Source organism: Euphorbia lathyris, chromosome 10, assembly GCF_963576675.1.
Source record: "Euphorbia lathyris chromosome 10, ddEupLath1.1, whole genome shotgun sequence".
Taxonomy (NCBI): domain Eukaryota; kingdom Viridiplantae; phylum Streptophyta; class Magnoliopsida; order Malpighiales; family Euphorbiaceae; genus Euphorbia; species Euphorbia lathyris.
The window spans coordinates 57,934,488-57,962,271 of record NC_088919.1 but is presented as its reverse complement, the minus strand read 5'-3'; the positions used below and the strand labels follow the sequence as shown (position 1 = coordinate 57,962,271).

The window sequence follows — 27,784 nt, the reverse complement described above, 5'->3', positions numbered from 1 at the left end:
AATACAAAGTAATAAGATTAACAATGTCAGGGACCACTCTTAGCTCAGTAATGAACTTGATCGTTCGAATCGCCTCCTTTATTCGGCTGTAGAGTCTTCTACAGCAGCTTGCTTAGAACTCTTCCAGCTAACCGCACCCCCATTCAGGCACCACTCCTAGCTTAGTAATGAACTTCCTCGTCCTAAGATGTGCGCCTCACCTTGCGCCTAAGCCAAGGCTCTAGGATTCGTTAGTGCCCTACCACACCTTGCGCCTTTAACAACTATGTCGCAATCCAAGTTGAATATCCACAATATCCATTTTGCAAAGCCATTTTCTTAATAAAGGGCTTCACAATTCGTTATTTGTCTTCACATTTACCTATTTGCGAAGTCTTTGCATTTACCTATTTGCGAAGCTCTTTTACTGAAAAGGGACTTCACAATTCATCAGAAGACTTCTCATTTACCTATTTAAGAAGTTCTAGAAGAGGGTTTAGGGTTTATTGCTTCACAATTCTGTAATTGAGAAGAAAAATCATAAATTGTAAAGTATCACAGATGAATTCTGAACCCAATTTTTTTGACTTATAAACCAATAAATCAAATAAATACATTCCAAGTGAGTTCGAAAAGTATCATTATACCATTAACACTAACCCTAACAAAAAGTAACATATTAAATCCTTGCTCAACCACAAAAAATTCAAAACCCTAAAACCTATTCGACATACATAACGAACAACCAAACTAAATGGAGGAAACTTACCCGTGTTATCAAGTTTTCCCCCTTCTTTCAAAATTTCGTCACGATTCCACCTAAGTTTTGGTAAGCAAATTGTATCGCAAATCGCAACTACATAAGAGCATCTACAATAGAGGGTGTCCAAAAAGTGTCAGCTGATGTGGCATCAGGTTTGGTAACTTTTAAAGGGTGCCCACTATTGGAGTGATTGTGGGTGCCAAGGAAGTTGCCAATTTTTGGCAACCTCTTAGCAACATTGTTTATTATTTTTTAATATAAAATATGTGGTCCATTTCCTAGAAATAATAAAATCTTGAACCTTTATTTTAATATTTATAATAAAATAATAATTTGTAGGATTATAATGACAACTTTTTAAGCAACCTCTACTGTATCATTTTTTAAGCAAAAGTTGCCAAAAGTGATGTGAATGAAAGAGATAATAAAATATTATATTTTAGGATTATGTGTTAAGTTTTGACACTTTTTTTAGACACTGAAAAGAGAATAAAGGTGATTTGGGGTTAATGGATATTGGAAAAGTGTTTGGTAGCATATGAAGTCTAAAAATACAAATGAATCTCCGTTTAGCTAGTTTTGTAAATTTTCCTTAAAAATAGGCGTTTTATTTTTTTTTTGAAAATGACCTTATTTGTAATTTAAAAAATTTGCATCAAAATTCCTACCAAAAAAAAAAAAAAATTTGCATCAAAATCTTTCAATGGATCCATTTTAACCCTTTCTCTCTTCTTTCTCGTTATTGCTTCGTTCAAACAGAGAAAATCGAATTTCATTTTAGATTCTGTAATGGCTTTCAGTGTTTCTTCTTCTACAACTGAGATTTCTGCTGCCAATTATTCACGCACGGCTCCTTCTGAACTCACAGGTAAGTTGTTAATTATATATTAAATTGTTTTTCTTTCGTTTGTTCATATGAGTTTGAAAAACATGCGTTGCTTTCGTTTTTGATGGTTTTCTGGTAATAATTTTTAGAGTTTTTGTTTTCAGTTCCGCAATTCGGTTCATTTCGGCTTCTGGCTAGGCCCGCAGCGGTGAATCTATTCAACGGCGATGCGCCGTGAAGCCTGTGAATGCGGAGCGCAAACGGAATGACTAGATTGTGCCCCTTGCGGCTGCTATCGCGGAGCCTGGTAAGTTTTATATGCTCCAGACCCATACTTGTAACCATAAAATTCATTTTTACAGTTGAATTAGGTGTTAAAATTTGCCTTGGAATTTGCAGAGAAAGTAGAGATAGAAGATTTTGAGCAGTTGGCCAAGGCTCCTCTCCTTTCGAGATTATGGATAAGGCACTTGAGAAGTTCGGCAACGATATTGCTATTGCATTCAGGTAATTAGTATTATTGTTTTTGGCCTGTGAATTTGTTTAAGCAGTAAATTTCTGATTTGTCAGGGTAGCTATTGAAATTGAAATCTATAGAATAACTGTAAGGGTCTGCTTGTTTTGAGGTTAAGGAAGGTTAATTAAAGGGCGGCCCGGTGCACTACGCGTCCCCGCTGAGCCCCGCTGAGCGAGGGTCCGGGGAGGGGTCCCACCACAAGGGTGTACTGGGGGCAAGCCTTCCCCTGGCAATTTATCTAGCAAGAGGCCGCTCCTAAGACTCGAACCCGTGACCTCTTGGTCACACGACAACAACTTTTACCGTTGCGCCAAGGCTCGCCCTCGTTAAGGAAAGTTAATTAAAGGGAGTTTTTTTGTACTTAACCTTGCTTCGGAAGGATTTTAAGGTTAAATGGGAGTTACATAACCTTGAAATAACCTCAATTTCAATCCCACCAAATTGGTGGGATCCGAAGGTTAAGGAAAATAATCTAACCTCCCCTTTCCTTACTTTAATGAACCTTCTCAAACCCCTAGCCTAACAGAGACAGTACCTGTTTATGTCCGATCGGTGCCGTTGGTTGGTGGAGAGGAAGTTTCTGTGTGGATCGATCGGTGCTGTTGTGGCTATTTTGCTTTTTTTTCTTCCATCCTTCCAAAGGTTCCGATGTCTTTAACCTAAAATCCCTTTTATATTGCTTTCTTTCTGATTTTTTTTTTAAAAACCATAAGTAACCGCCTAAGTTCAGAAGGCGACCGCCTCTCGCCTCCGACCGCCTCTCGCCTGCGGCGGCCAGGCGGTCGCCTTCTGAATAACGCCCGCCTTCCAGTGAAGAAGGCAGGGGAAGGAACGCCTGGGTCGCCTCTCGCCTCAGGCGACCCAGGCGATCGCCTTTCACAACTATGGGTGTTAGATAAAATTATTCGATTTGCTAACCATGTAGTTTTCGTTTTGCAACGAATAATTCGACAAGGATCTATATTTAAATCAGCGAAACCATATTCCATACAATTTTCATGGTCATTATACAAATTTTATTGTATTGAAGAGAAGCTAGCTTCATCCATCTTACCTCTACTTTGCAAGGCCAAAGCAAAAACCAAAACAAAAGAAGAAAAGAAAAGAACGAACTCAAGCAAATATTTAAAAATTTTACTTTATGAGAGTGATCATCATTCTGCCATGATCTTCTTCTTCGGAATGGCTTTTATAGGCATAAGCTTCCTAACTGTAATTCCCAACCTTTCATTCATGTCCATCGCCTCTACAGAAGACTTACTGTCAAATTCCCAATCAAAATAGTGAAGCAAAGAGGCAAGAGTGAGATGAAGAATTTGATGAGCCAACGGATATCCCACGCAAACCCTTCTCCCAGATCCAAACGGAAGTAACTCAAAATTTTGTCCTTTGTACTGAATATTTGAGCCTAAAAATCTTTCAGGTTTGAAACTCAATGGATCCTCCCAAGCTTCTGGGTCTCTTCCTATTGCCCATGCATTTACATAGATTTGTGTATCTTTAGGAATGGCATATCCCATGAAATTTGTATCTTCTAATGCATTTCGTGGAACTAACAATGGGAGTACAGGATGTAATCTCATTGACTCTTTGATCACTGCCTGCAAATATGGGAGTTGATCTATGTCACTCTCCTCAACCTTCCTTTTTAGTCCAACAACTCTATTCAGTTCTTCTTTAGCTCTTCTCAATGATTCTGGTCGGCGGAATAGTTCTGTCATCACCCATTCAATAGTCCCACTCGTAGTTGCTGTTCCACCAAAAAACATTTCCTGTGCAAATATACAATAGCAGCTTTTAGAGCATTAAAATGGTAAATTCTTACTCAGAAACTCAGTATTATTTGCAGTTTGAAAAATTTAAGAAGAAGTTCATATTTGTTTACCACTATAATTATGAGCATATTATGGGTTGAAATTGCTTCATGTCCTTGTCTTCCATCGTCACCTGATTCATTATATTCCAAGAACGTGTCTAACAAGTCTTCGCTATCTCTTTGTTTCTTTAATTTACGATCTTGAATTCTTTCCATCACAAACTTATCAATAATACTCAGAGTTTGTCCTAGTTGTTTCTCCATGTTCTTCTTAATCCTCTGCGGATCGAGCCTTTTCAAAAACGGAAAGAAATCAGCAAAATTTGGCTTCCCACCAAGCTCCATCACCTTGTCCATAGCATGGAAGAAATCATTTCCTTCTTCTGATTGCGGATTGACAAGATCCTTGGAAAGAACAAGGTTTCCCATAAGGTTAAATGTCATGATAAATACATATTTAGCTAACTCTACTTCTCCCGATTCTCCTCGCCTTTGAGCTGCTGCTGAATCCTCCTGAATAAACTGTATCATGTCGTCGATGCACTTCCGGCGAATGGAAACCGTTTCTTGGATTTTTTTATTCGTCACGAGCCCTAATGTGACAAGGCGACGAAGAATACGCCAATAGGGGGTATACCGGCCGATAGAAATTGATCCCTTTGTGTAGTTATGAGCTGTCCAAGCATCAGGAACTTTTCTGTCACACAAGGAAGCATCATGATTCTTGAATAGCTGTTCAGCTGCCTTGGCTGTTTGAATAACAAGAGTATTAGTCCATCCGAGTTTTAACCAGAGTAAATCTCCGTACTTGAATCTGAGTTTGTATAAACTCTGATGTGGATTGCTTCCTAAATCTAAGATGTTACCGATGAGTGGCATGGGCGGTGGCCCTGGCGGTTGTTGCTTGCTAGACTTACTCTTTTTCAGAACTAGAAAGAAAGTGATCAAAAAGAGAAAAGTAGATGAAGCTAACCAATAACAAATGTTGGAATCCATTTCCTCTATTTTTCTCTTTGATTGCCCTTACTCTGCTATCAATATATAGAATACAATATAAGGTTTCATACTCTTTTGATTTATATATATATATATATATATATATATATGATGAATTGGAGTTGCTTCACGAAAATATTAAAAAATAAATATATATTATGATAAAAAAGTTTAAGTTGGCTTGGAGGGTAGTATCTGTCTCTGCACCAATTAGAAAGTCCAATTTACCAGGTATTGACAATTAATTAAACAAATAGATAATATATAATATTTGGCATTATTTGTATAAAAAAATTAAATAAATGATTTTGGCATCAATGTATCATCATCACCTTGGTCGCCGATGCCCGTACTGGTATGGAATTTTTAAATAATGACATACGGGCACTGTGGGACACACCGAATTTTTTATATATAGATATAACAACTACACACAACCGTAATTAGTCGTTACTTTATTCTTTGTGAGGTCCCCACTTGCCTTGAGAGATGCACCAAGTTTGTGGAATTTATAGGGGGAACTTGCAAAATCAAAGGTGGGGCAAAGTTGATTTGAAGTAAATGGATATAAAATGTGGAAAGGAGATTTCTAAATCACATGTCTAAATTGTTCTTAGGGCAGCAATTTGTTGTTTGTCGTTGTGTCAACCAAGATCTGATTTTGCATGTCAAGATCTCAACAAAGTTACTTAATCATAACTATAATGTAATTAAATAATAGAAGTAGTACTATTTCAATTTTTTATTGGATGTTTTCTGTAAATTCAAGAGTGGAACTAAGGGACGCTAGCCGAGGTCTCAATAATTTACTTCAAAACAAAGGGTGGTAATTATTGGGTATTGTCATTTTTGTGTCATATCAATTATGTGGTTAGTAAATTTGTATTATAATTGTGTCAATCTAATCAGGTTAGTGATTTCGTATTGTATTTTCGGGTCACATGTGATTTTGCTATATATCTATATTAATGGGGACATTTAAAAATATACTAGGATGATAATTAAGTCGCCCTTTTTTTTTTATCTATATTAATGTATTTACAAGTCATTAAAAATATGGAAGGTTCAAGTCATATTTCCAATTAATAATTGTAATTTTATTACATTTATTAATTAAGCCGACATATAAACATATGAGAGAATATGATAATAATTTTAAATATTCGTGTCATTTTCGAGTTATCAAGTCAAGTCCAACTCAAATATTTATGTATCAACCCAAAAATGATCTATTACCCACTAAGCTAAATCTAGACATTATATTACCTGACAAGATACCCCAGAGCTCCGCAGAAAAGGAGGAGCCCGTCCCCAAGTTATGGGTAAACCCCGCCATCCAATTGCCACCAGCATCCCGAAGAACTCCTCCAGCAGCAATTCTGCCATTGCTAAGGCAGGAGCCATCACTATTCAACTTAGCAAACCCTTCTCTAGGCTTACTCCAGCCAACTAGCAGGATCTCTTTATCCGGGGAGGGGCGAACAAGGGAATCTCTTTCAAAGCTTTTAGTAATAACAAAGAGCTTCTTCGAGAAGAAAAACAGTAAATCAGGAATAAGGACAGCCTTACCCGCAAATAATTCTTCATTCCTCCACTTCCAGATTTGGTGACAAGTAATAGCAAAGAGGATGGCACCGTGCTCCATGTTGGCCAGCAAGTTCCTCTTGGCTCCTTGAGAGAACCAGTCCCCTTCAGAAAAGGCCATGAAGGAAGGGAGGATGTGATGAGGGAGGATCCCTTCCCAGATCTTCTTACTATTTGGGCAATCCCTCAAGGCATGGCACAAGGTTTCCACATTGCCTCTACTACAGGCACTAGACTCAGTCAAGTGTCTTCTGTGCCTATCTGCATTCGTAAGGAGCCTGTCTTTGATACCCAGCCAAAGGAAGCTCCTGATACGGTAAGGGATCTTGAGGGACCATATGGACTATTCGCATGGGTGTTAAAAAGCTCTCGGTGGAATCTGATAATCTGGAGGCTATTAACATGATTTCAGATAGCCAGGCTGTTTGTCTGAAGAGCCAGAATCTCATCAAAGCTATTTTGAGGCTTCGTCCTGCCTTTGAGTATCTTAATTTCTCCCATATTTTTAGGGAGCAAAACCGTGTGGCGGATCACTTAGCAGCTGCTGGGCATGGGAGAATGTTAGGTGTTTCTACCCTATCTGTTCCTCCTTCTTTTCTTTTGCCTTCTCTCCTAGAGGATAGGATTGGAGTCAGCCTTCCTAGACTGATCCCAGTGTAGGTTTTTTATTGGTTTTGTTTTTTTCCTTTCCTTTCTTACCAAAAAAAAAAAAAAAAAAATCTAGACATTATATTTATGTGTCGATTTCGTACCATGTAATCGGTTGTCTAAAATTATCATACTTAGGCTGCTGCCGTTAAAATATAGAAGAATGCTAGGTAGAATTAGGCTTTAAGATCAAGTTTTAATATTAATACTTTTAAAATAAATTGCTGATGAAATGACGACGTTGCATTAAGTTGAGCCCCGACTCATTAATGATCCTGGTTCCACCACTATTTGTAATTATGATATGTTTAAAGAACTTAGGTCTTGGATTCAATTCATTAGAGAAATACATCTAATCAATTGAACTTGTACACATTTATCCGTTACTATCAACTATTTTCTTAATATCAATTATGTTCCACGATGTGATATCCCGTACAAATCCTTTTTCCATATCCAATGGAAGTAAGTTTTGTCATCTGTACTGAATATTTGAGCCAAAAAATCTTTTGGGCCTGAATATTTGTCTGGTTTTGCAACGAAAAATTCGACAAGGACCTATATTTAAATCAGCCAAACCATATCCCATACAATTTTCATGGTCATTATACAAGTTTTATTTTATTGAAGAGAAGCTAGCTTCATCCATCTTACCTCTACTTTACAAGGCCAAACCAAAAAACGAAACAAAAAAAGAAAAGAAAAGGACGAACTCAAGAAAATATTTAGAATGTTTACTTTATGAGTGATCATTATTCTGCCATGGTCTTCTTCTTTGGAATGGCTTTCAAAGCTATAAGCTTCCTAACTGTAAGTCCCAACCTTTCATTCATGTCCATTGCCTCTACAACAAACTTACTCTCAACTTTGTATTTTCTAATACATTTCGTGGCACTAATAATGGAACTACAGGATGTAATCTCATCGATTGTTTGATCACTGCTTGCAAATATGGGAGGTGATCTATGTTACTCTCCTCGGCCTTCCTTTTGGGTCCGATAACTCGATTAAGTTCATGTCCATGGCCTCTACAACAGACTTACTCTCAATTTCCCAAACAAAATAGTGAAGCAAAGAGGCAACTGTGAGATGAAGAATTTGGCGAGCCAATGGATATCCCACACAAATCCTTCTTCCAGATCCAAACGGAAGTAACTCAAAGTTTTGTCCTCTGAACTGAATATTTGAGTCTAAAAATCTTCCAGGCTTGAAACTCAATGGATCCTCCCAAGATTGTGGGTCTTTTCCTATTGCCCATACTTTTACAAAAATTTGTGTATCTCTAGGTATGATATATCCCTTGAAATTTGTATCTTCTAATGCATTTCGCTGCACTAACAATGGGACTACAGGATGTAATCTTATTGATTCTTTGATCACTGCCTGCAAATATGGGAGGTGATCTATGTCACTCTCCTCGACCTTCCTTTTTAGTTCAACAACTCTATTCAGTTCTTCTTTAACTCTTCTCATTGATTACGGGCTACCGAATAGTTCTGTCATCACCCATTCAGTAGTCGCACTTGTAGTTTCTGTTCCACCAAAAAACATTTCCTGTACAAATATAGAGTCGATGAAAATGGTGAAATCTTACTCTGAAACTCAGTATTATATGCAGTAGCAAATATTTAAAAAGAGTTCATATTTGTTTACCACTATGGTTATGAGCATATTATTGGTTCAAATTGGTTCATGTCCCAGTCTTCCACCGTCACCTGATTCATTATATTCCAAGAATGTGTCTAATAAGTCTTTGCTATCTCTGTGTTTCTTTAATTTACGATCTTCAATTCTTTCCATCACGAACTTCTCAATAATACTCAGAGTTCGTCCCATATGTTTGCTAAAGTTCTTCTTAATCCTCTGGGGATCCATCCTTTTCAAAAATGGAAAGAAATCAGCAAAATTCGGCTTGCCACCAAGCTCCATCACCTTCTCCATGGCACGGAAGAAATCAATTCCTTATTCCGATTTGGAATTGACAAGATCTCTTGAAAGTACAAGGTTTCCCATGAGGTTAAATGTCATGATAAATACATATTTGGATAACTCTACTACTCGCGATTCTCTTCGTTGTTGAGCTGCTGCCGAATCCTCCTGAATAAATTGTATCATGTCATCGATGCACTTCCGGCAAACAGACACCGTTTTTTCTTGGATTTGTTTATTAGTTATGAGCCCCAATGTGACAAGGTGACGAAGAATGTGCCAACAGGGGGTATACCGGCCGACATAAAGTGATCCCTCCTTGTAGTTTGAGCTGTCCAAGCTTGAGGAAGTTGAAGTTTTCTGTCACGGAAGGAATACTTTGGTTAAGATTGGGATGGAGTAATGCTCTAGTAGTTCAGACAACCAACGCAGTTGAACTACTATTAAGGAATCTTGATATCAGCATGCATTTCCTTTATAGGAATTGCAGCTAAGAAGCTCTTAATAAACTCCTTACATGATTCATTCACTTTGCACGCATCACGCTTTACCCTCACCTGTTTGCATGAGCTTTTCCTCTTACTCGGTTGAAATTTAGATTCCACTGGTAGCTGGAAACTTGATGTGTCTTTGTTAAATTTCAGTATGTAGTCTTTATTGCATCCCTGGTAAAGCCTCTCTCCTAGCGTGTCATGATATAGTATGCATCTGCGTCGACCCGTAGAACAAAGAAGTGGTCGTTCCAACTAACAGTGTAGACCAGAGGTTCATTGTTATGAGATAAGTACGACCCAATTTGATTGATCTCATCCCACATGTTGTCAAAGGACATTGCTCTATGCAGAAAGTCGAAATCTTCTTCTAGGAGCGTGTGTGTACAATTCTTGCTGATTTCATTGCTAACTGGTTGCAATCTCATCAATATGAACTACCAAATAAGTTTGTATTCAACGATTTGATCAGAGATGGTTCATTGGAATGGAGAAAGTTGTGTGAAAATGAAAAATATCGACAACAATTTCTTGACAAACATTGTTGATATTTTTCATTTTCACACAACTTTCTACATTCTAATGAACCATCCCTGAACAAATCGTACAGATTTCGACTTTCTGCATGGAGCAATGTCCTTTGACAGCATCTCGATGAGATCAGTCAAATCGGGTTAGACTTATCTAATAGCAGTGAACCTCTGGTCTACATTGTTAGTTGGAACGACCACTTTTTTGTTCTGCGGGTCGATGTATCATCGACACGCTAGGAGAGAGGCTTTACCAGGGATGCAATAAAGCCTACATCCTCAAATTTGATAAAGACGCATCAATTTCCTGGCTACCAGTAGTATGAAGTCGAGCCGAGCCAAGTAAGAGGAAAAGCTCATGTGAACAAGTGAGGGTTAAACGTGACGTGTGCAAAGAGAATGAATCATGTAAGGAGTTTATTAATAAAGATTGCCGTGGAACATAATGGTATATTAATAAACACATGTATTTATACAAGTGTAACTCAAACCCTAGAGTGTATAATTACAAATATAACCCTAATATATATAAACCTATCACTTTTTAGCTGCAATTCCTGTAAGGGAAATGCAAGCTGATATCATGATTCTTGAATAGCCCTACTTTTGTCCTAATTATTTCATTACTCACCCGATCCGTTCTCGTATGACCACACATCCATCTCAACATACGCATCTCCGCCACCGACATTTTATGAATGTGACAGTGTTTCTTTGCTCAACACTCCGTACCATATTATAATGCTGGTCTATTTGCCGTGCGGTAGAATTTTCCCTTCAATCTATTAGGCATGTCGGGGTCACAAAGGAACCCGTAGCACTCTTCCACTTCGACCAACCAGATTTAATCCTATGAGCAACATCTCCATCCACTTCTCCACCCCTTTGAATAATAGACCCTAAATACCGGAAGCAATCCGAGCTCTGGACAACTCTCCCATCTAGGGTGATTGTCCCTGCCTCCCTACTCCTATCGTCGCGAAACTTACACTCAAAATATTGCGTCTTACTTCGGCTCAACTTAAAGCCTCTAGATTCTAAGGTTTGTCTCCATAGTTACAACTTTCTCTCCACGACTTCTTTCGTCTCATCAACCAACACAATATCATATGCAAACAACATGCACCATGATATACCATCTTGAAGTGAACTCATTAATTCATCCATAATGATGGCAAAAAGAAATGGGCTAAGTGCGGAACCTTGATGCACTCTAATCGTAATAGGGAACTCTCCAGTCTTTCCAACACTGGTACGCACACTCGTGCACGCTCCCTCATACATGTCTTTTATGATGTCAATATATTTCCGTGAAATGCCTTTCCTTATTAAGGCCCACCAAAGTACTTCCCTTGGTACCTTATCATATGTCTTCTCCAAGTCAATGAAAACCATATGCAAGTCTTTCTTCTTATTTCGATAGTGCTCCATTAATTGTCTCATTAGATGGATGACCTCCATAGTTGATCTTCCTGGTATAAAGTCAAACTGGTTTTCCGAGATCTTCACCGTCCTCCTTAGCCTTTGTTCGATCACTCGCTCCCAAAGTTTCATAGTGTGAGTCATTAATTTGATTCCTCGATAGTTGGCACAATCTTGGACATCGCCTTTCTTCAATCTCATCTTATTTAATGCCATTTTAACTTCACCCTTTTGAATTCTCCGCATGCAGTCATGATTTATCATATCGTGAGGGATACTTATATCTCCAACATCTTGTCCGCGAATTCCATTAAATAAGTCATCAAAATAGGACCTTCATTGTTCCTTGATATCCTTGTCTCCAACTAAGACTTTTTGGTCCACATCCTTCACACATTTAACTTTTCCGAGATCTCACGTCTTCCTATCTCTCATCCGAGCAATTCTATATCGCCTCCCTTCGTATCCAATCTTGTATACACATCCCGTTTCACCTTGATCTAGCATCTCGTATGACCTTCTTTGCTTCCCTTTCAGCCTCTTTGTACTTTTTGTAGTTCTCATCACTCCTGCATTTCGCCAAAATTTTATAGGATTCTCGCTTACTCTTTATTCCTTGTCGTACTTCTTCTGTCCACCAAGATGTGTCCTTACCCGGGTTGTTTTGGTAGAAGAGAGAAAATAATTATTTAGAGAGAAACTCTGGAAATGGTAATTTGAAAAATCGAAAACCATGGTTTCATGGGAAATGTCGTTTTTCATTATTTTGAGTTTGTCAACCATAAATGCGGTTATTATGTTAGTAAAGTGCAAAGTTAGAATCATCGTAATATCCAATTTTGAAGTTCAGGAGCCACAATGAAAGTAAGAACATTGAGGGGCTATAAGTGTAATTTATCCATATATATATATATATATATATATATATATATGAGTGATCACTCAACTACACAAAACAATAACAAGAAGCGAAGTTGCAGAATCTTAGGTAAAATTAGGAACATCATTCTGCCATGATCTTCTTTGGAATGAGTGATACATAAGCTTTCTAACTGTAATTTCAAACCTTTGATTTAAGTCCATTGCTTCTGCAGGAAACTTATTGCCAATTTTCTAATCAAAAGAATGAACCAATGAGGCAATAGTGATGCCAATTTTGTCCTTTCTACTGAATATTTGAATATCAATCCTGCTGGCTTTTAACCTGTCTTTGTTCTTATCCTATTTAAAATAATAATAATTAGAAAAGCATTTAAAATAATAATAATTAGAAAAGCATTCAACATCCATTTTAACCTGCCTTTGTTCTTATCCTTTTCCATCCCCTCTCTCCTTATTGTTCTCCCTACAGGACCTTATAGCAATTCATTTTGCTTCATTCAAACGGAGAAAATCGATATTCATTTTAGATTCTGTAATGGCTATCAGTGTTTCTTCTTCTGCAACTGAGATTTCTGCTGCCAATTATTCACAGCTCCTCCTCCAGAGCTCAAACCTCCTCCTGAGCTCAAACGTGAGTTGTTCATTATTTATTCAATTATTTTTCTTTCGTTTGTTCGTATGAGCTTGAAAAAGATGTTTTGCTTTTGTTTTTGATGGTTTTTCTGGTAATAATTTTGAGTTTTTGTTTTCAGTTCCGCAATTTGGTCCGTTTCAGCTCTGGATCGGCCGGCAGCGATGTGACTGGAATGCGCCCCTGGTAAGTTTTATATGCTCCGGACCCGTACTTTTAACCACAAAATTAATTTTACAGTTGAATTAGGTGTTAAAATTTGCCTTGGAATTTGCAGTGAAAGTAGAGGTAGAAGATTTGAGAAGTTGGCCAAGGCTCCTCTCCTTTGGAGATTATGGATAAGCCACTTGAGAAGTTCCGCAATGAAATTGCTATTTCATTCAGGTAACTAGTATTATTGTTTTTGGCCTGTGAATTTGTTTAAGCAGTAAATTTCTGATTTGTTAGGGGTAGTTGTTGAAATTGAAACGTATAGAATAAGCATTCATCATGGTGGATTATTTCTCACGTGAGTTAGATTGAAATTTTCGACTTGCCAACCATGTAAAATGTAGTTCTCGTTTTGCAACGAAAAATTCGACAAGGACCTATATTTACAACCGCCAAACCATATCCCATACAATTTTCATGGTCATTATACAAGTTTTATTGCATTGAAAAGAAGCTAGCTTCATCCATCTTACCTCTACTTTGCAAGGCCAAAGCAAAAAATCTTCCCTCTACATTGCAAGGCCAAAGAAAAAAACAAAACATAAAAAGAAAGGAAAAGGACGAACTGTAAGTCCCAACCTTTCATTCGTTCTGTCATGATCTTCTTCTTTAGGCGTGATCATCATTCTGCCATGATCTTCTTCTTTGGAATGGCTTTCAAAGGGATAAGCTTCCTAACTGTAAGTCCCAACCTTTCATTCATGTCCATTGCCTCTGCAACAGACTTACTCTCAATTTCCCAATCAACATAGTGAAGCAAAGAGGCGGTAGTGAGATGAAGAATTTGGTGAGCCAATGGATATCCCACACAAATCCTTCTTCCAGATCCAAACGGAAGCAACTCAAAGTTTTGTCCTCTGTACTGAATATTTGAGTCTAAAAATCTTTCAGGCTTGAAACTCAATGGATCCTCCCAAGCTTCTGGGTCTCTTCCTATTGCCCATGCGTTTACAAAAATTTGTGTATCTTTAGGTATGATATATCCCTTGAAATTTGTATCTTCTAATGCATTTCGCGGCACTAACAATGGGACTACAGGATGTAACCTCATTGATTCTTTGATCACTGCCTGCAAATATGGGAGTTGATCTATGTCACTCTCCTCGACCTTTTTTAGTCCAACAACTCTATTCAGCTCTTCTTTAATCCTTCTCATTGATTCTGGATTGCGGAATAGTTCTGTCATCACCCATTCAATAGTCGCACTTGTAGTTTCTGTTCCACCAAAAAACATTTCCTGTGCAAATATAGAGTCGATGAAAATGGTGAAATCTTAGACTCTGAAACTCAGTAGTACTATATGCAGTACCAAAAATTTAACAAGAGTTCATATTTGTTTACCACTATGATTATGAGCATATTATCGGTTGAAATTGGTTCCTGTCCCAGTCATTATATTCCAAGAATGTGTCTAATAAGTCTTTGCTATCTCTGTGTTTCTTTAATTTACGATCTTCAATTCTTTCCATCACGAACTTCTTAATAATACTCAGAGTTCGTCCCATATGTTTGCTAAAGTTCTTCTTAATCCTCTGGGGATCCATCCTTTTCAAAAACGGAAAGAAATCAGCAAAATTCGGCTTGCCACCAAGCTCCATCACCTTGTCCATGGCATGGAAGAAATCATTTCCTTCTTCCGATTTGGAATTGACAAGATCCCTGGAAAGTACAAGGTTTCCAATGAGGTTAAATGTCATGATAAATACATATTTGGATACCTCTACTTCTCCTGATTCTCCTCGTTGTTGGGCTGCTGCTGAATCCTCCTGAATAAATTGTATCATGTCATCAGTGCACCTCTGGCGAACAGACACCGTTTCTTGGATTTGTTTATTAGTCATGAGCCCCAAGGTGACAAGGCGACGAATAGTTCGCCAATAGGGGGTATACCGGCCGACAGAAATTGATCCCTTTGTGTAGTTATGAGCTGTCCAAGCATCAGGAACTTTTCTGTCACAGAAGGAAGCATCATGATTCTTGAATAGCTGTTCAGCTGCCTTGGCTGTTTGAATAACAAGAGTATTAGTCCATCCGAGTTTTAACCAGAGTAAATCTCCGTACTTGAATCTGAGTTTGTATAAACTCTGATGTGGATTGCTTCCTAAATCTAAGATGTTACCGATGAGTGGCATGGCCGGTGGCCCTGGCGGTTGTTGCTTGCTTGACTTCCTCTTTTTCAGAACTAGAAAGAAAGTGATCAAAAAGAGAAAATGAGACGAAGCTAACCAATAACAAATGTTGGAATCCATTTCCTCTATTTTTCTCTTTGATTGGCCTTACTTTGCTATCAATATATAGAATAAACTATAAGGCTTAATATATCATTTTTCCCCTGAACTTGTCTAAAAAGCTTGATTGGCCCCTGAATTTTCTAAGTGTCCCGGTAACCCCCTCAACTTGCATAAAATGTTCAGTTAGCCCCGTGAACTTGCGTAAAATGTAATCAATTGATCACTTGGTGGCAAAAAAATAAGTTAAATGTGGAAGATGTATTGGACGTGTTTGGAATGTTATTGCATAATTCATATAATAGATTAGAAATGAAGTTCTTACTTGCTCAACTATAAACCTTGTCTTCTACAATATTAGAACCGCATACCCCGATCTTGGTCGTTTTACTTTTTCTAAGACGCGTGCAATATATCTTCGACATTTAATTTACTGTTTTGCAAGCGAGTGATCAATTGATTACATTTTATGCAAGTTCAGGGGGCTATCTGAACACTTTAAAAGTTCAGGAGACCAATCAAACTTTTTGAACAAGTTCGGGGGGCAAATGATGTATTACGCCAAAATATAAGGTTTCATTCTCTTTTAATATATATATATATATATATATATATATATATATATATATATAGATGATGAATTGGAGTTGCTTCCACTTAACACAGAACGAAAATTGTTATAATATTAAAAAATAAATTTATATTATGATTAAAAAGTTTAAGATGACTTGGAAGGTAGCATCTGTCTCTGCACCTATTAGAAAGTCCCATTTACCAGGTATTGACAATTACTTAAACAAATAGATAACATACTAGTTTTAGACCCGTGCTTTGCACGGGTTATTTCACTTGATTTTGTCACCATTGTGTGAAGCACGGATTTTTTTTTTTTTAAATTACTTTAAAATCAATTATGTTATTTATTAAAATTATTCATGTATGTGACCTTGGGAGTGGGTAGACCTACCCTTACCTAAACTTTACCCTACCAAAAAAAATAAAAAAAATTATTCATGTATGAATTTTCCAAATTTATATATTTAAACAAAAATTTAAAACTACTTTACATAATTCAATAAATTGTATTTTAAGAATCATTATTAAATACTTATTTGAACAGTACATTTTAGATATATTTTACATACAATTATATTGACAATTACTTAACAAATAGATAATATATAATATATGGTATAAAAATAGAATAAATGATTTAGGCATCGATTACTTAAACAAATAGATAATATATAATATATGCATCAATTACTTAAACAAATAGATAATATATAATATATGGTATTATCAATTGATTACATTTTGCCTAAGTTCAGGGGCTAACTGAACATTTTATGCAAGTTGAGGGGCTATTAGGACACTTTGAAAGTTCAGGGGTCAATCAATCTTTTTGGACAAATTCAGGGGCAAATGATGTATTAAGCAAAAAAAAGAATAAATGCTTTTGGTATCAATGTAGTATCATCATCACCTTGGTCACGACACCCATACTGGTATGGAATTTTTAAATAATGACATAAGGGCACTATGGGACACACCAAATTATATATATATAAGTGACAACTACACAACCACAGTCATTATTTTATTCTTTGTGAGGTCCCCACTTGCCTTGAGAGATGCACCAAGTTTGGGGAATTCATAGGGGGAACTTGCAAAATCAAAGCTGGGGCAAAGCTGGTTTAAGTAAAATGTGGCAAGGAGATTTCTATGAAGGTTCAATTAAATGGATCATCCCAAGCTTCTGGTTCTCTAAAAACTTATTAGGTATGAAATATCGTATGAAACTTGAATCTTCTAATCCTTTTCGCGGAATTAACAATGGGAGGTTAGGATGCAATCTCATTGATTCTTTGACTACTGCGTGCAAATATGGCAATTCATTCAAGCAGTGGCGGAGCTAGGTTTTCAAATTAAGGAAGGAGGGCTAATTTTAGCCATACATTAGAGAAAAGATTTATATCTAGCGAAGAGAGGGAGAAGGTCGAAGAAAGCCCAAAAGAAAAAAAAAGCAAAGTGAGACTTTACTTTTATTTTTTTTAATTCTGCATGCCAAAATGTCCCCCGCCAAAACTACGTCATTTTGGCTGGGCCCTAATTAAAAAAATAATGGTGCCAGCCCTAACTGTTGGGTATAGAGAAGAAGAAAATAATGTCTGCCTTTGATTTATGACAATTTTATTGAAACAGTCCTCCTTTTTCTAGCTTTTTGTTCATGCTGCAGAAGAGGAGGCGCTAATTCGGGCGGAGGCATTACCCTACTAAGGGTTTTGCTGGACAGGGGTTTCCAGCCCCCCAAGTCCTGAGCTGCCTCCGCCACTGCATCCAAGTCATCCTCCTCAACTTTCCTCTTAGATCCGACAGCTCTATCCAATTCTTCTTTAATCCTTTTCATTTGATTCTAGGCTACGGAGTAGTTCTGTATATAATATTTAGTAGAATATGGATGTATACGGAAAATGTTAAATCAGTTTTAAGATTAACCTATAAATATTTATGAAACCCTTCTATTTGTTTCATACCGGTGAGTTGGAGCCATACCGGCTGACAGCAACTGATCCGTCATTGAAGTTAATAGCTATGGAAGCTTCAGGAACATTCCTGTCACAGAAAGAAGCATCACGATTCTTGAATAGATGTTCGGCTGCCTTGGCTGTAAGATTCACAAGAGTATTTGTCCATCCCAATCTTAACCAAAATAGATCTCCATATTTTAATCTGAGTTTATAAACTCTCATTTAGATTGCTTCCGATATCCAACAATTTTCGCATCACCGAAAAGCGAGAAGGAAACCAGATAAACCAATTACTGATTTTGCACTCCATTTCCTGTGTCTTTTTCCCTGTTTGAACTGTCATTTACTATCATATATACAAAAAGATCAAATAAGATGGCATTTTTTTAAATTCATAGTCAAATGAATAATTTTCATTCACTTATATAATAATGGCATAGATAGGACAACTTAACATTCACTATTAATTCTTTTTCTCTTGCATATATAAACTTTTTATAAGATATGTTCAACTAAAATCTTTTTTCTTGTTCAATTTAATCCTTTCTCACATGTGTTGGATAAAAAATTTCGATTGGCTAACCATGTAGAATGCAGTTCTCTTTTTGCAACGAAAAATTCGACAAGGACCTATATATAGATCAGCCAAACCATATTCCATACAATTTTCATGGTCATTGTACAAGTTTTATAGTATTGAAGAGAAGGTAGTTTCATCCATCTTTACCTCTGCTTTGCAAGGCCAAAGTCAAAAATGTTACCTCTGCTTTGTAAGGCCAAAGCAAAAAAAAAGAATGAACTCAAGAAAATATTTAGAATATTTACATTATGAGTGATCGTCATTCTGCCATGATCTTCTTCTTTGGAATGGCTTTCAAAGGGATAAGCTTCCTAACTGTAAGTCCCAACCTTTCATTCATGTCCATTGCCTCTACAACAGACTTACTCTCAGGTTCCCAATCAAAACAGTGAAGCAAAGAGGCAATTGTGAGATGAAAAATTTGGCGAGCCAATGGATCCCACACAAATCCTTCTTCCTATTGCCCACCACGCGTTTAAAAAAATTTGTGTATCTTTAGGTACGATATATCCCTTGACGTTTGTATCTTCTAATGCACTTCGCGGCACTAACAATTGGGACTACAGGATGTAACCTCATTGATTCTTTGATCACAGAGTGCAAATATGGGAGGTGATCTATGTCATTCTCCTTTTTAGTCCAACAACTCTATTCAGTTCTTCTTTAACTCTTCTCATTGATTCTGGGCTACGGAATAGTTCTGTTATCATCCATTCAGTAGTCGCACTTGTAGTTTCTGTTCCACCAAAAAACATTTCCTGTGCAAATATAGAGTCGATAAAAACGGTAAAATCTTAGACTCTACAACTTGGTATTATATGCAGTAGCAAAAATTTAACAGGAGTTCATATCTGTTTACCACTATGATTATGAGCATCTTATGGGTTGAAATTGGTTCCTGTCCTTGTCTTTCACCGTCACCTGTTTCATTATATTCTAACAATGTGTCTAATAAGTCTTTGCTATATCTTTGTTTCTTTAATTTACGATCTTCAATTCTTTCCATCACAAACTTCTCAATTATACTCAAGATTTCGTCCTAGGTGTTTGCTGAAGTTCTTCTCAATCCTCTGCGGGTCCAGCCTTTTCAAAAACTGAAAGAAATCAGCAAAATCCGGCTTGCTACCAAGCTCCATCACATTGTCCATGGCATGGAAGAAACCATTTCCTTCCGATTTGGAATTGACAAGATATCTGGAAAGTACAATGTTTTCCATGATGTTAAATGTCATGATAAATACATATTTGGATAACTCTACTTCTCCCGATTCTCCTCGTTGTTGAGTTGCTGCCGAATCCTCGTGAATAAATTGTATCATGTCATCGATGCACTTCCGGCAAACAGACAGCGTTGGATTTGTTTATTAGTTATGAGCCCTGGAATGTGCCAATAGGGGGTATACCGGCTGACAGAAAGTGATCCCTCGGCGTAGTTATGAGCTGTCCAAGCTTGAGGAACTTTTCTATCACGGATTGGAATACTTTGGTTAAGATTGGGATGGAATAATACTCTAGTGGTTCAGACAGCCAATGCCACTGAACTACTATTCAAGAATCTTGATATCAGCTTGCGTTTCCCTTACGGAACGCATTTCCCTTAAAGAACTACTATTCAAGAATCTTGATATCAGCTTGCATTTCCCTTACATGAATTGCAGCTAAGAAGCTCTTAATAATTCCTTACGTTATTCATTCCTTTGCACACATCACGCTTTACTCTCACTTGTTTCCTTGAGCTTTTCCTTTTACTCGGCTGGAATTTAGATTCCGCTGGCAGCCGGAAACTTGATGTGTCTTTGTCAATTTTTAGGATGTACATGTAGGCTTTATTGCATCTCTTGTAAAGCCTCTCTCCTAACATGTCGATGATATAGTACGCATCTGCGTCGACCCGTAGAACAAAGAAGTGGTCGTTCCAACTAACAATGTAGACTAGAGGTTCACTAATAAGTCTGACCCGATTTGACTGATGATCTCATCCCACATGTTGTCAAAGGACATTGCTCCATGCAGAAAGTCGAGAGCATGTGTACAGTTCTTGCCGATGTCATTGCTAACTGGTTGCAATCTCATCAATATGAACTACCAATTAACTCTGCATTCGACGATTTGATCAAAGGTGGTTCATTAGAATTGAGAAAGTTGTATGAAAATGAAAAATATCTACAACACTTTCTTAATGTTTGTCAAGAAAATGTTGTCGATATTTTTCATTTTCACAAAACTTTCTCCATTCTAATGAACCATCTCTGATCAAATCGTCGAATGCAGAGTTAATTGGTAGTCCATATTGATGAGATTGCAACCAGTTAGCAACGACATCAGATTTCGAGTTTCTACATAGAGCAATGTACTTTGACAACATCTGGATGAGATCAGTCAAATCGGGTTAGACTTATCTAATAACAGTGCACCTCTGATCTACATTGTTAGTTGGAACGACCACTTTTTTGTTCTGCAGGTCGATGCAGATGCGTACTATATGATTATATCATCGCTACGCTAGGATAGAGGCTATACCGGGGATGCAATAAAGCCTAGATCCTGAAATTTGACAAAGACACATCAATCCCTGGGCGGAATCTGAAGTCGAGCCGAGTAAGAGGAAAAGCTCAGGTGAACACGTGAGGGTAAAGCATGACGTGCGCAAAGGGAAGGAATCGTGTGAGTTTATTAATAAAGATTGCCGTGGAACATAATTTTATATTAATAAACGGAGGTATTTATACAAGTGTAACTCAAATCCTAGAGTGTATAATCACTTGTTAGCTGCAATTCCTGTAAGGGAAATGCAAGCTGATATCATGAATAGCAGTTCAACCGCGTCGGCTGTTTGAATCATTAGAGTATTACTCCATCCCAATCTTAACCAAAGTATACCTTCATACTTGAATCTGAGTTTATATGAACTCTGATGTGGATTGCTTCCAAAATGTTTCCGATGAGCGGCCAAGCTGGTGGCTCTGGCGGTTGTTGGTTGCTTGACTGCCTCCTTTTCTGAACTAGAAACAGTGTGATAAAAAAAACAGAGAAGCAAACCAACCATTAATGTTGGACTCCATTTCCTCTATTTTTTTCTCTTAGAAGAATTGAACTGACATGGTAGCCACCATTACTCTGCTATCAATATATAGAACAAAATCATATAAGGTTGCATATAAAAATAGGTTCCAATTTCTATTTTAATTCATATATATGTTAAATGAATATGAAGTTGCATAAACTTGCACAAAAATACCAATAAGGGTTGGTCCGAGTGGTAAGGCGTTGAACCTCTGCTTGACAGGTTTGAGGGAATCATCTGTATTACCACCAATTAGAAAGTCTCATTTACCAGGCATTGATATAGTAAGATTTCTCATAATGCACTATGTCATTCGTGCGCCAAAATAATAATTTGATGTCATCTTACATATTTTAAGGTCAATAATTTGATCCATTTTATCGTTGATCAAGATTGCCAATCCAATAATAGATAATTTTATTGCATAGATGATGGAAATCATATTATAAACAACTTTAATTCTTTAACTTTGTGGTTTTGAGGCCATTTCGGTGTTGTTTTGTTAGAAGAGAGAAAATAGTTATTTAGAGAGAAACTCTGAAAATGGTAATGTTGTGCTGATTTAGCGAAAGATAAATAAACAAACAATCGAAACACAGATTTACGTGGTTCACCAATATTGTGTTGGCTAGTCCACGGGCAGAAAGGAGGATAGTATTTATTAGGAGGCGAAAATCTGATTGCAAATTAGGTTTACATAATAGGGTATTTATAGTACCCACGATATCTAACGTAAACCGACTTCGAACCCACAATGTCGAATCCAAATAGAAAACCGAAACACAATACTAATCCGAATAGGAAACAAGATACGCCGGTTGCTTCCTGTGTTATACTGATTCAAGGCATTACGACAAATCTCCACCTTGACTTGAATCCTCCTGAAAACATAACCGATGCACCCATGACAGTGTCAGATGAACAGACTTCTCACAAATTAATTTCTAACCCGTTTTTAAGCCTCAACCCTATTATAAACCCAATCCGAGATCACTTTTAATATTGTTTTAACCGTAACAAAGATGGAAAAACTCGGATAAACGTGCAAACCTAGTGTGACTTCGGGATGAGAGTATAAACGCCCGACCACCTAAAAATTGTGTGATTGAGCGAAATACCTTGGCAAAAAAAATATTAAAAAGGAAGAGAGAGATTATATGTTTGAATTAATTAGAAGAGGAAGAGACAGAAGAGGAAGCAACAAAGTCTTATTATAAGAGGAAGAAGTTTAGTAGAACAAAACATAAAAGGAATTCAAACAGAACCAAAGCAGCCAAGGGGAATTCGAATTCAACTGGAGAGTTTTGATCATGAGTCGAACTTAGGATTTAGCATTCAACTTAGCTTTCTAACATGGGGTTTATTTTGCATTTTAAAATTTATTATGCCTAAGAATATTGTCATGATTTAATTCATTACATTTTTATGTTAGTTTTATAGTTTTTATTTTTGTAAGTGCGTCTTGTCTCACTATGGCGCGCGCCATGCGCCATTAATAAATATGTTCAGCTTATATGTTTTAATTTTTATATCAATTTTTTTTATTTTTTTTCCGATTCTAATGTTTAGGCAATCAGCTCCATGGTGCATTGTCAATTAGTAGAGTTACTGGTGTACGACTGATATTGTCAACTGATTTGTTTTTTTTTTTAATTTAAAAAATAAGGATGTATTTTGATCTCAATATCATAGTTGTGAAATCAAAAATCGACTCGTGAATCGAAATTCACATTTTGTGAATCTTATCGAATCCTAAGATTCCGTTTAAATTCATAATATTATAAAAAATAAAATATTTACCTCGTTGAACTCAAAATATTATCAAATATTAGTCTAGAAATGCAAAGGACGAGCCTTGGCGCAACGGTAAACGTTGTTGTCGTGTGACCGAGAAGTCATTGGTTCGAGTCTTAGGAGCGGCCTCTTGCTAAAAAAATTTGACAGGATAATGCTTGCCCCCAATACACCCTTGTGGTAGGACCCCTTCCTAGACCCTCGCTTAGCGGGGACGCTTAGTGCACCGGCCGCCCTTTATTGTCTCTTCTGAATAAAATTTTGACTTGCATAGTTGTGTCTTCTGGGACACTGTCAGGTATAAAAACGCTGTGAGTTGGTTTGAGATGACTTTGGCACAGATTCCATCTTTAACTCCACTGTGGGAACCAACTATTGTCAACCTTGCCCATGCATACAGAAAGTTAAGATACATTAGAAAACAATTATCATTCTCTAAGGATTTAGATTTCTGAAGAAAAATGTTAAGGGAAATATCTTCCTAAACTGATAAGAGTTCAAATATATTTTTTATATAAAAATGAAGGCTCCTGATCAATATAGGTTATTTTTTTGGTAAATTTATTCATGGCTTTAATAAAAAAAGAAAGAATTGTTTAGAATATTATTTGATCAACTATCGTATTCTTGTGTATATGCATAACATTATATATAGTATTCTCTTTATGTTTATGCATGGGCACTTTATACCTATTATTTTGGCACGTTATAGTCTTGGACCATTTTTAGCTACTTTTCCTCAAAAGCAACTTCAAATGTCCCTTTTCTACTAGAAAATCTCATTTATGAAACATTATGTTCCTTTGAGGACGATTCATGAATCTTCATATAGATTATTAATTTGGAGGATTAACATTCTTTATTGTTTTTGGATTCATGTGATTAATATTTTCATTTCCTCTGAATTAGAGTCATTCAGATTATTAAATATGCCATTGCTTTAATTGATGTTCTGAGTCATTTGATGATAAGAAAAATGTAAATGATTGATACTAAATCTTTGAACTTGCTGTGGATCAGGAAGTAAGTACGATGAAGCAATTGCAAATTATGAGACAACTAGAAGTTTAAGTACTTATGCAGGTCTTGCATACACATATCACCTACACTGCAGGTATTTTTATCTACTTATATTTTTTAATTAGTTGGTTATTTCTGTTGCAGTTTTCTAGTTAAATTTGGTCCAGCTGAACATGGCAGATTTTCAGGTTTTATTGTCAGTTAGATTTTATTTCAAATTATCATTCTCCTCTGTGCAGGAGCAATTGCATGCTACCACAAGGTAACTTTTGTGATCTTTTTTTAGTGAGCATCTCTATCCATTTTGACATTTGCTTGAATATGTAATGAATCATATGGAAATGTGTCTGAAATATGTTGTGAATCAGGCTGGAATCAGATGATCAGTTTTGCACAGAAATGTTGTGAATCAGATGATCATACGCCAAGGTAGATACGTCGAAGAGTAGATACGCCAAGGTAGATACGTCGAAGTAGATCCGCCCAACTAGATACCTGAAATAGATACATCAAAGTAGATACGTCGAGTAGATTCGCCCAGAAGAAAAGATAGATTAGAACTTTTATGTGTGTGCCTTTCTCCTCTTCTGAACCACTTCCCCCACATATCTGACGAAATCTGTTACCTTACTACTTCCCTAATCTCAAATTGGAACTTGCTGAAAAGACGTCCTCATCAGATGTGTAGTAATTTCTTGATTACGTTTGTATCAGCTCTCTTTAATTGCGCATATTTATAATTTATTATTGTGTATCATTTGGGCCGGGTCTATCTTTACGGTCTTGTGTGAAGTCGATATTTCAAGATTTTGCCATGAATTTGAGTTCCTTTTAAATTCCAACAAATGAAACCTAGTTTTGTACCTTGAGAATTCCCATTCCAAAGAACTGGAGCATTTGACCTGTAGGGGCATGAGCTTTGAAAGGTCCTTCAAAAAAAACCACAATGCCTAAATTTGAAGGCAATATATAGCAGGAGGCCCTGAATAGACCAAGCAAAGCCACGAGGGACTGCACTTGTAAAAGCTCTGTGTGATGATTCGAAGCTTTCTTCCTCTGCTTTCTAGTATTTATATTCTTCTGGCACTCAACTTCTCAATCGAGTTTCTGAAGAGTAAAAGTATAGTGAAGTAACATTAACTATAAGCTTGAAGTTGAGCGGATTTATGGTCTTAAAATCCTGCAATCGAGTTTTATGTGAAAGCTTCATCTCCGATGACTTGATTGCGTTCTGTACTATTTCTTCTAACAATCCTTTTTCCCACTCCTATCAAATTAACAACATATTCTAAACAATTCGATAAATAAATCATCATTTTTTCTTAACTTTTAGGTATCATTTTAGCCTACAAATGGTATATATGTTCGGTTAAATTAGTCCAAAAGCAACATGTGTTTAGTTTTTTTTAGTGCTGACACATTTTTTTTAATTAGTTTGATCCAAAATGTCAAGTAGAAGAGCTACATTGATCCCTGATGTTTATGCATGTTAGTAGTAGGGGAATAGGGTCAAATATTCACGGGTCAACAGACAAAAATTTAGTGAGAAACACAGATTGTTTTGGGGATTAAAAATCAGGACAGAAATATTTGTTCCAACTCTGTCAGTGATGTCAAGTTTGTCACAGATTCTAATAACAAAATGACGACAGACATTATGGAAATTAATCACCTGTCATCTCGATTCACTTCTTTTCCAAAATGATCTTCTTTCATCGAAAAAAGATGGGTTATAGCAAGTTTTAACAGAAATGTCCGTCAGTAAATATAATTTTTGATATTATTTACGGATCAATGGAACCTCCGTGCCTTTGTAGTTCCGTCCCCACATGCTAGAAATTTTTGTTCTTACACCTTTATCTACTAACCTCATTTTTAGACTCAATTTTTTTGTTCCAATTCAATCCTTCCTTGGTTTTGTTTAGAAAATTTGTAAAATGGCATAAGACCAAATTGGTCCTCAACATTCAGGTAGTGACATGTCAACAGAAGCAAAACTACATAGGCTCATGGATAGTCTGTGACCTTAAGATGTTTTGAATCTCCACCTTACAATTTTAATCAGTCTACATCTAACGGTGAATGACCAAATTCACTGTGGTCATTAGGGTTCATGTAAACACTACTATACATCATTTTATTAAATTATTTTTCTGACTTGCAACTAACCATATGGTACATTAACTATCACTTGTAGTTTTGTACCCTTTTTAGGTACCTACATTTATTCATTTTGACCCTTAATTGTCTTTTATGGGCTGTTTAGTTTTATTTATAGAAAGATTCTTTACATAAATACCACAAAAACTAAAAATGGTCTCCTTTCCTTTCATTACCAACTCTCTCAACTTCAATTGTTGCAGAATATTGGGATTTTTTTTCTAAATAATTTCATTTTTATACAAAATGTAATAAAGGAGTTCTTGTGAAGGTGGAAGAGAAGAAAACAACTTAATTCTTATTGAATTGAATTAATTTGAAAGTAATACATCATCTGTTATATATATTACAGTAGTAAAATCTAAACTGTATACATTCTCTTATTCACACTATAAGCGTGATTGCCATGTCAGCTATTACCTTTGAACTGTCAATACAGTCCAACATAATGAAATAAGCAATTGCACTTTTAACTTGAATTCTTTATGTCCATTTCAATTCACACACAGTTGTGGCCATAGCTTGATATTCTGCCTCAATAGAGGAGCGAAGCGACTGACAGTGTTTTGCTTCTTAGATTTCCAAGAAATTTCTAATAATACACAATATCTTCTGACCAGTAGCTAGAGAGGTTTAAATCATTTTGTGCAACTAGCATAGAACAGTTGTTTTGTGCATTAAGATACTGACTCAATTGTTGAGTTATGAAAGATCCCTATAGTCTCCCATTGATCCTTCTATATTGATCTGGATTAGCAAATAAAGATGAAGCCATATCAAACTGTACTCCACTTGGTAGGGACTACTAACTGCTCAGACATTCAATAAACCAGCAGCTGCTACAATCTATGAAATGTATAATATATGAGAAAGGATTTCTATATAGTCTACTCCAAGTATCACCCACATTTGACATATTTTAGTGCATTCTGCAACTGATTGTTCTTCTTCTTCTCCTCTAACCTTAGTCCCAAAATGATTCGGGGTCGGCTAACATGAATTCATGTCCATAAGATGTGGCTAAGTTTTACGCTGGTCGCCACAAACCTACCGCAACCCTCCCTTCTCCTTTTTCCGGGCTTGGGACCGGCTGGAAATGCCACCAAGTGACACTCACAGGCGGAGTTCTGCAACTGATTGTTATGATGATTAAAAATAACATACATAAGACTAGGAAGAATAA

The 27,784-nt window shown here is 36.6% G+C and overlaps 2 protein-coding genes and 2 pseudogenes across 4 annotated transcripts; 1 reads left to right on the top strand and 3 right to left on the bottom strand.

Annotated features, from left to right (window-relative positions):
- Positions 1-1,411: 1,411 nt before the first annotated feature.
- LOC136208474 (anaphase-promoting complex subunit 6-like) lies at positions 1,412-25,149 on the top strand. Of its 3 annotated transcripts, none has more exons than XM_065999388.1 (9): positions 1,412-1,610; positions 1,733-1,875; positions 1,968-2,075; positions 12,853-13,014; positions 13,136-13,200; positions 13,292-13,398; positions 24,442-24,535; positions 24,681-24,703; positions 24,821-25,149. In XM_065999388.1, the coding sequence occupies exons 4-9, from the start codon at positions 12,919-12,921 to the stop codon at positions 24,847-24,849; spliced, it is 414 nt and encodes a 137-aa protein (XP_065855460.1). In that variant the 5' UTR covers positions 1,412-1,610; positions 1,733-1,875; positions 1,968-2,075; positions 12,853-12,918; the 3' UTR covers positions 24,850-25,149. The 3 variants fall into 3 exon arrangements, with proteins under 3 accessions (XP_065855460.1, XP_065855458.1, XP_065855459.1); XM_065999386.1 differs by having other exon boundaries at positions 24,630-24,703; positions 24,810-25,149; XM_065999387.1 differs by having other exon boundaries at positions 1,413-1,610; positions 24,810-25,149.
- On the bottom strand, positions 3,135-4,917 carry LOC136209631 (iridoid oxidase-like). The gene is made up of 2 exons (XM_066001160.1): positions 3,971-4,917; positions 3,135-3,857 (listed from the first exon to the last, which is right to left on the bottom strand). The coding sequence occupies exons 1-2, from the start codon at positions 4,895-4,897 to the stop codon at positions 3,240-3,242; spliced, it is 1,545 nt and encodes a 514-aa protein (XP_065857232.1). The 5' UTR covers positions 4,898-4,917; the 3' UTR covers positions 3,135-3,239.
- On the bottom strand, positions 8,079-9,890 carry LOC136208176 (iridoid oxidase-like; annotated as a pseudogene).
- On the bottom strand, positions 13,847-15,473 carry LOC136208916 (iridoid oxidase-like; annotated as a pseudogene).
- Positions 25,150-27,784: the final 2,635 nt, after the last annotated feature.